Genomic DNA, 9,122 nt, shown 5'->3' on the forward strand with positions numbered 1-9,122 from the left:
CTCCTCTCCTGTCCTCTCCTCTCCCCTCCTCTCCCTTCCTCTCCCCTCCTCTCCTCTCCTCTCCTCTCCTCCCCTCTCACCTCTCCTCTCCTCTCCTCCCTTCTCCTCTCCTCTCCTCTCCTCTCCTCTCCTCTCCTCTCCTCCCCTCTCACCTCTCCTCTCCTCTCCTCCCTTCTCCTCTCCTCTCCTCTCCTCTCCTCACCTCTCCTCTCCTCTCCTGTCCTCTCCTCTCCTCTCCTCTGTTTTCACGTTGTCACCATCTTGTCTCCCCAGAGCCCCAGCTGAAGGGGATAGTGACCAAGCTCCACAGTCGTCATGGTTACCACCTCCAGCTACAGGCCGACGGCACCGTCGATGGAACCAAGGAGGAGGACAGCAGCTTCGGTAGGGTAGGGTAGGGCAGGGCAGGGCAGGGTAGGGTAGGGTAGCGTAGGGTAGGGTAGGGTAGGGTAGGGCAGGGCAGGGCAGGGTAGGGTAGGGTAGGGCAGGGCAGGGCAGGGTAGGGTAGGGTAGCGTAGGGTAGGTCAGGGTAGGGTAGGTTGGGTAAGGTAGGGTAGGGTAGGGTAGGGTAAGGAAGGGTAGGGTAGGGTAGGGTAGGGTAGGGTAGGGTAGGGTAGCGTAGGGTAGGGCAGGGTAGGGTAGCGTAGGGTACGGTAGGGTAGGGTAAGGTAGGGTAGGGTAGGGTAGGGTAGGGTAGGGCAGGGTAGGGTAGCGTAGGGTAAGGTAGGGTAGGGTAGGGTAAGGTAGGGTAGGGTAGGGTAAGGTAGGGTAGGGTAGGGTAGGGTAGGGTAGGGTAGGGTAGGGTAAGGAAGGGTAGGGTAGGGTAGGGTAGGGTAGGGTAGGAGGGAGGATGTAGAGAGGTGAAGGGAGGAGGGAGGAGATTCAGATTCAGATTCAGATAACGTTTATTGCCATTATGCATACACATATAGGAATTTGCTTCGACATTACAGTAAGTGCGTTTATACTTTTTTCACGTGTCAAAAAACAGGACAACACAGGACAGACAACAGTGCATTGGATAGTGCAATATAAAGTGCAGTGCAGAGTTTTTACAGTGAGTCCAGTGCCTATTCAGTCCTGGGCAGACTTGGGGGCGGGGGGGAGGGGGAAGCCAGAGTCATTTATCAGCCTGGCGGCTGAGGGGTAGAAACTGAGCCTGTGGCGGGCCTTCAGTGCCTTAGGCAGCCGCAACCTTCTTCCAGAGGGAAGCAGGGTGAGGAGGCCGTGGCCGGGGTGGAAGGGGTCTGCCATGATCTTCCTTGCCCTCCTCAGAGCCCTGGTGAGGTGGAGGGAGGAGGGAGGAGGGAGGAGGGAGGAGTTAGAGATGTGAGGGGAGGAGGGTGAGGGAGGAGGGAGGAGTTAGAGATGTGAGGAGAGGAGGGGGGGAGGGAGGGCTGTGATTGCCAGCAGAGATGTTTTCTGCCAGGCAGATTAATAGGGTAGAGGAGAGTTCCGGAAGCCTGAACAAATCGATTTACACGTTAATATCGCTGCTCTCACACTGAATCCTTCACAAGCATTACCCCCCTCCCCCCCTGTACCCCCCCCCCTCTCTGTGTGTTCCAGCGGTGTTCAACCTGATCCCCGTGGGCCTGCGTGTGGTGGCCATCCAGGGGGTCCAGACCAAACTCTACCTGGCCATGAACAACGAGGGGTTCCTGTACACTTCAGTGAGTCCGCCCCTCCCCTCCCTGCCCCGCCCCGCCCCTTAACCTTTGACCTCATACTGCAGGCTGATGTGCTAACATGCTAACATGCTAACCTCCAGTGTACGCCTCATACTGCAGGCTGAGACGCTAACATGCTAACATGCTAACCACCGGTGTACGACTCATTCTGCAGGCTGAGACGCTAACATGCTAACAGGCTAACATGCTAATGTCGTATATTTTTACACATTAATAGCCTTCTTATATAACGTATATCTTACACATATATTACACGTATATTTTTATTACTTCATATATACTTTATTAAATACTTTATTATTTTCATTACAAACGATCTCGGGAAGATTTTCAATTGTCGCACATGCGCAGTCACACACACACGCACATGCACGCCCCCGAGGGTCTAGGCCAATCAGAGGCCTAGAAGGAAGGATCATGATTGGCCAAGAACATACTGTGATGTGATTGGCTGAGGGCCGCTATAAAACCTCTGTGCTGAGTCTGGAGCGGTCTGTCTGCTGCCTACCTCGAATCACGTTGTGACTGTTTCGTGTGCCTGTAATCTGAGGACCCGATCTTTTTTGAATAAATACTTTTAAACTTTGGCCAGGAGTTTTTACCTCTTCTTTAATCACTGAAACAGAGAAATATTCGACACTAACCACCGGTGTACGCCTCATTCTGCAGGCTGAGACGCTAACATGCTAACAGGCTAACATGCTAACATGCTAACCTCCAGTGTACGCCTCATACTCCAGGCTGAGACGCTAGCATGCTAACATGCTAACATGCTAACCTGAGACGCTGACTCCTTGGTGACCTTGGAATGTGTGCGTTCACGTATTCTTGGGAAGTAGCTGGTTACCATGGAGACCGCGAGTTGTCAGTCACATGCATGCAGATGTGAGTCGTATCGGAAGGCCACACAGTGTCTACGACTCATCACTCATTCATTACCTTGCTCCAAGTAGGCTGTGTGTGTGTGTGTGTGTGTGTGTGTGTGTGTGTGTGTGTGTGTGTGTGTGTGTGTGTGTGTGTGTGTGTGTGAGTGTGAGTGTGTGTATGTGTGTGTTTGTGGTGTGTGTGTGAGTGTGTGAGTGTGTGAGTGTGTGAGTGTGTGAGTGTGTGAGTGTGTGAGTGTGAGTGTGAGTGTGAGTGTGAGTGTGAGTGTGTGTGTGTGTGTGTGTGTGTTGTGTGTGTGCGTGTGCGAGTGTGAGTGTGAGTGTGTGTGTGTGTGTGTGAGTGTGAGTGTGAGTGTGTGTGTGAGTGTGAGTGTGAGTGTGTGTGTGTGTGTGTGTGTGTGTTTGTGGTGTGTGTGCGTGCCTCAGGTGACAGGGTGAGTGTTAGTATTGATCAGGAGGCAGGGTAATTTGGGGATATTGATCAGGAGACAGTGTGATTGGGGTATTGTTGTGACAGGGTGATTGGGGGCAGGTTAACATGTTATGTTATCCCTCTTCATAATAATTTTTAATAATTTTGCCATTTAGCAGACGCTTTTATCCAAAGCGACTTACAATTACGAATTACAGGGACATTCCCCCTGGAGTAACTGAGGGCTAAGTGTCTTACCCAAGGGCACACTAGTAGTGGTGTGGCTTCAGGCGGGATTTGAACTCACAACCTTCCGAACACAAGTCCAACTCACTATCCACTAGACCACCACTACCCCCTCTTCATCATCTTGTTGTATCGGTCTCCCTTCCCCTCAGATCCACCGCCACCCAGTCAGTCCCTACCCACCCTGTATCCTCTTGTCCCAGCAGCCTCTCTGTCCCCTGACGTCAAGGCCAGCTCGATCCTCTCCTTGGCTGTGAATGAATGAATGAATGAATGAATGAATGAATGAATGAATGAATGGTCTTTATTGTCATTAATACAGTACAGGTACCATACAACGACATTTAGGAGGGGGGGGCTCCCCTGGTGCTTGGAAAAAAGACTAAAAACAAGAGAGACAAGGGTAAAATAAAAAAAGGGAAAAGAGCTGGTTTACATAAATAAAGGCTATGTACACTATCTACTATACTATACAATAAAACACTGTGCTGTACGCTATGCTATAAATATCCTAACTTTTTCCTATATCTGAACCTTATGTACACAAGGGTTGTCATATTGCACATAGTATTTGTTGCACATTCATTAAAGTGTCGCAGTTAGCAGGTTTAGAATGTTCACAGTTGTATTTCAATATTGCACTTGTGTTTACAATCTAGTAGCGTGAGACGCCCTGCAAGCTTGTAGAACTGTCCTCCCTAAAACCTTAAATCTCTCTCCTCCTCAGCTACACCTCCTCTGCTTCAGAAGCTGCTACAGATTCTTACTACCGTTCCAAAATTCCAGTCCTCTGCGTCTAACCCAAGGAAACTGTTCTCCACATTTTTTCCACACTCCTCAACCTAACCCACCTCCTCCTCCCTCCTCCTCCTCCTCCCCCTCCTCCATCCTCCCCTGTCTACGGATGACTTTGTCACCTACTTTGAAAAGAAGGTCGATGACATTTGCAGCTCCTTCACTCTACCTCTCAACAACTCTGCTACCCCCCCTCCCAAACCCACTGCTACCTCCCCCCTCCCAAACCCACTGCTACCACCCCTCCCAAACCCACTGCTACCACCCCTCCCAAACACACTGCTACCACCCTCCCAAACACACTGCTACCACCCCTCCCAAACACACTGCTACCACCCCTCCCAAACCCACTGCTACCACCCTCCTAAACCCACTGCTACCTCCCCCCTCCCAAACCCACTGCTACCACCCCTCCCAAACCCACTGCTACCACCCCCCTCCCAAACCCACTGCTACCACCCCCTCCCAAACCCACTGCTACCACCCCCCTCCCAAACCCACTGCTACCACCCCTCCCAAACCCACTGCTACCACCCCTCCCAAACCCACTGCTACCACCCTCCCAAACCCACTGCTACCACCCTCCCAAACCCACTGCTACCACCCTCCCAAACCCACTGCTACATCCCCCCTCCCAAACCCACTGCTACCACCCCTCCCAAACCCACTGCTACATCCCCCCTCCCAAACAAACTGCTACCACCCCTCCCAAACACACTGCTACCACCCCTCCCAAAACCCCTCCCAAACCCACTGCTACCACCCCCTCCTAAACCCACTGCTACCACCCCTCCCAAACCCACTGCTACCACCCCTCCCAAACCCACTGCTACCACCCCTCCCAAACCCACTGCTACCTCCCCCCTCCCAAACCCACTGCTACCTCCCCCCTCCCAAACCCACTGCTACCACCCCTCCCAAACCCACTGCTACCTCCCCCCTCCCAAACCCACTGCTACCACCCCTCCCAAACCCACTGCTACCACCCCTCCCAAACCCACTGCTACCTCCCCCCTCCCAAACCCACTGCTACCACCCCTCCCAAACCCACTGCTACCACCCCTCCCAAACCCACTGCTACCACCCCTCCCAAACCCACTGCGCTACACTCGGTCTCTGGCTTATCAGCTATCCCCCCCCCCTCTCTTTCTCCTGATGATATTCTAAAACTAGTCACGTCCAAGCGGGCATCCACCTGCCCTCTCGATCCCCCCCCCCCCTCCCCCTCCCCCCTTCTCCAATTCATTTCCAAAGACCTCCTTCTTTCCTTCCTGACAACCGCAATCAATTCCTCTCTATCCACAGTATCTGTCCCAGTTGCCTCTTGACCCGTCTACTGTCCACAACTACGCCTTCTCTCCTTCTTCTGTAAAACCCTTGAACGCGCTCTCTAACCAACTGTCTCACTACTATGTCCTTCAGAACTACCTCCTTGACCTTCACCAATCTGGCTTTCGAGGCTGTGGGCACTCCACTGAGACTGCTCTCCTCGCTGTCACAGAGGCCCCTCCCTCCACTCTGCTCAAGCTTCCTCCCTCTCCTCTGTTCTCATTCTCCTGGACCGAGTCTGCTGCCTTCCACACAGTGTTAGTACCCTCTCAGAACACAGGGCATCTCCGTCTCTGCACTCTCCTGGTTTGCTTCCTACCTGGCTGATCGCTCTTACCTGCGATGTGGATCGCTGTCCTCTCCACAAGCCCTCACCACTGGGGTCCCTCAGGGCTCTGTCCTGGGGCCCTTACTGTTCTCCCTCTATACCACTGGGGTCCCTCAGGGCTCTGTCCTGGGGCCCTTACTGTTCTCCCTCTATACCACTGGGGTCCCCCAGGGCTCTGTCCTGGGGCCCTTACTGTTCTCCCTCTATACCACTGGGGTCCCCCAGGGCTCTGTCCTGGGGCCCTTACTGTTCTCCCTCTACACCAAATCTCTTGGCTCGATAATTTACTCTCATGGTTTCTCCTACGACTGCTACGCAGACGACACTCAACCCTTCCTCTCTTTCCCCCCTTCTGACTGACAGGTGGCAACACGTGTCTCTGCGTGTCTTGCAGACATTTCTGCTTGGCTGTCAGCCCACCACCTCAAGCTCAACCGTAACAAGACCGAGCTGCTCTTCCTCTCTGGGAAGGCCTGCCCTCTCCAAGACTTCCTCTACTTCCTCCATCACAGTAGAGAACTCTACGGTGACCTCCTCCCAGACAGCCACGGACCTTGGGGTGATCCTTGACAACCACTTTACCTGTGCGGCGAACATCACAGCGACAGCTACGCTCCTGTAGACTCTTCCTCTACAACATCAGGAGCACAACTCTAGGTCCAGACTCTTGTCATCTCCCGCCTTGACTACTGCAACGCACTCCTGGCCGGGCTCCCCGCCTCAGACCTCTGCAGCTCATCCAGACTGCTGCCACCCGCCTGGTGTTCAATCTCCCCCATATTCTCCCATGTCAACCCCCCCTCCTTCGCACCCGATCACTCCTCTCCTCCACCTCGGCTGGCCGCCTGGCACCGCCGCCTCTACGTAGATGCAGTGGTCACGCTACTCGTAATCTTTCCTTCTTCTAGCATTGTGACTGCCAATGGCCCCTGGTCCTAGCATAGATAACTTTTTCTTATGATGACTGATGGATAGATGATTCACTTAGTTACTACGCTTGTTTTAAGTCGCTTTGGATAAAGGCGTCAAATGCCCCCCCAAAAATAAAGAAACAAAACAGTAAATTGTGATTGTAAGTAATCAGTTCCTCACTGTAGCCTGAGGGATGAAAACCTGACATAAACACTCTACTCTCTCTCCTCTCCCCCCCTCTCTCTCTCTCTCTCTCTCTCCTCTCTCCCTCCCCTCTCTCCTCTTCCCCCCTCCTCCCCTCTTCCTCTCTCTCCTCTCTCCCCTCTCTCTCCCCCCCCCCTTCTCTCTCCCCTCTCTCCTCTCTCCCCTCTCTCTCCCCTCTCTCCCTCCCCTCTCTCTCCCCCCCTTCTCTCTCCTCTCTCCCCCCCTTCTCTCTCCCCTCTCTCCTCCCCCCCTCCTCTCTCTCCCTCCCCTTCCCTTCTCTCTCTCCCCCTCCTCCCCTCCCCCCCCCCCCCCCCCCCCCTCTCTCCCCCCTCCCCAGGAGATGTTTACTCCGGAGTGTAAGTTCAAGGAGTCTGTGTTTGAGAACTACTACGTGACCTACTCCTCCACCATGTACAGGCAGCAGAGTTCTGGCCGGGCCTGGTACCTGGGCCTGAACAAGGAGGGCGTCATCATGAAGGGCAACCACGTCAAGAAGACCAAGCCGGCCGCACACTTCATCCCCAAACCACTGAAAGGTCTGTGTGTGTGTGTGTGTGTGGGGGGGGGGGGTTGTGTGTGTGTGTGTGTGTGGGGGGGGGGGGGGTTGTGTGTGTGTGTGTGTGTGTGTGTCGGGGGGGGGTGGGGGTGTTGTGTGTGTGTGGGGGGGGGGGGGTGTTGTGTGTGTGTGTGTAGTGTGGGGGTTTGTTTCTCTGTGTGTGTGTGTGTGTTTGTTTCTCTCTGTGTGTGTGTGTGTGTGTGTCTGTGTATGTGTCTGTGTATATGTATGTGTGTGTATGTGTGTGTGTTTGTGTGTGTGTGTGTGTGTGTGTATGTGTGTTTGTGTGTGTGTGTGTGTGTGTGTGTGTATGTGTGTGTGTACCAGTTGTGTTCCAGTTTTCCTTCTCTGCCTGTTTTCCTGAAAAAACAACAGCCTCCTCAGAGCAGGGGGGCAGCGCGTGGCGACACTGTTCACATGGTTAATTCATGGAGCTATTTGGAAATGTAGCTCCTGTTGTCGCTGGGAGCCATTCTCAATAAAATGTGTCAGAAGGTACAAAGGCTCATGGGAAATAGCTTCACGGAGCCGCCAAGAAAATAGAATGCATAGCCGAAAATACACATACTCTGGCCTGAATGGCCATTTTGGGACTTGGAATCGTTGTGCAATAACATTGGCCCAGCCCCAGAATGTCACCCACAGCCATCAGACATGTCACGCTGAGGAATGTAGGCCTTTAATGCTGCCGCGCTGATCAGTTTTAACTTTCCCTTCGTCGGGTATAGTTATATTAGTATAGTAGAGGTGAGGCGTTTAGAAATACTCTCTTGTTTGCTCGGAAGTACAGCGGCATGTTGACGGTGTCAAAGAAACTATATTGGTTATTCAACCTCGTCCTCCTGTCTGGCTGTCTGTCTGGCTGTCTGTCTGTCTGTCGGTTGGTCAGTCGGTCTGTCTGTCTGTCTGTCTATCTGTCTGTCTGTGTGTCTGTCTGCAGTGGCCATGTTGGTGTATTCTAACAGTCTGTCTGCAGTGGCCATGTTGGTTTATTCTAACTGTCTGTCTGTCTGTCTGTCTGTCTGTGTGTCTGTCTGCAGTGGCCATGTTGGTTTATTCTAACTGTCTGTCTGTCTGTCTGTCTGTCTGCAGTGGCCATGTACCGGGAGCCGTCCCTCCACGACCTGACAGAGTTCTCGCGGTCCGGCAGCGGCACGCCCACCAAGAGCCGCAGCGCCTCGGCCCTCCACAACGGGGGCAAGGCCCTGAGCCACAACGACTCCCCTTAACAAGGCCCTGAGCCACAACGACTCCGCTTAACAAGGCCCTGAGCCACAACGACTCCCCTTAACAAGGCCCTCAGCCAGTCCCCTTAACAAGGCCCTCAGCCAGTCCCCTTAACAAGGCCCTCAGCCAGTCCCCTTAACAAGGCCCTCAGCCAGTCCCCTTAACAAGGCCTTCAGCCACAACCAGTCCTCCTAAACAACCAGTCCTTCTAACTAACTAGTCCTCCTAACTAACCAGTCCTTCTAACCAACCGGTCCTCCTAACCAACCAGTCCTTCTAACTAACCAGTCCTTCTAACTACAGTCCTCCTAACTAACCAGTCCTTCTAACCAACCAGTCCTTCTAACTAACCAGTCCTTCTAACCAACCAGTCCTCCTAACCAACCACTCCCTTTAACTTACCAGTCCTTCTAACTTACCAGTCCTTCTAACTAACCAGTCCTTCTAACCAACCAGTCCTTCTAACTAACCAGTCCTTCTAACTAACCAGTCCTTCTACCTAACCAGTCCTCCTAACTAACCCGTCCTCCTAACTAAC

At 53.2% G+C, this 9,122-nt stretch overlaps 1 protein-coding gene across 1 annotated transcript in view; it reads left to right on the forward strand.

Annotated features, from left to right (window-relative positions):
• The window catches only part of LOC308174834 (fibroblast growth factor 13-like), a gene marked incomplete at both ends in the record, with an annotated part of 15,589 nt that extends 7,003 nt beyond the window's left edge, over window positions 1–8,586 (forward strand). Inside the window, 4 exons of the mRNA XM_080549946.1 lie at window positions 274–384; window positions 1,570–1,673; window positions 7,139–7,337; window positions 8,450–8,586. Of these exons, the coding sequence (XP_080406072.1) occupies window positions 274–384; window positions 1,570–1,673; window positions 7,139–7,337; window positions 8,450–8,586 (551 nt within the window). The remainder of the gene's footprint in view (window positions 1–273; window positions 385–1,569; window positions 1,674–7,138; window positions 7,338–8,449) is intronic.
• Between the last annotated feature and the right edge of the window lie 536 nt (window positions 8,587–9,122).

Source organism: Nansenia antarctica, assembly GCF_963989245.1.
Source record: "Nansenia antarctica genome assembly, chromosome: 20".
NCBI lineage: Eukaryota > Metazoa > Chordata > Actinopteri > Argentiniformes > Microstomatidae > Nansenia > Nansenia antarctica.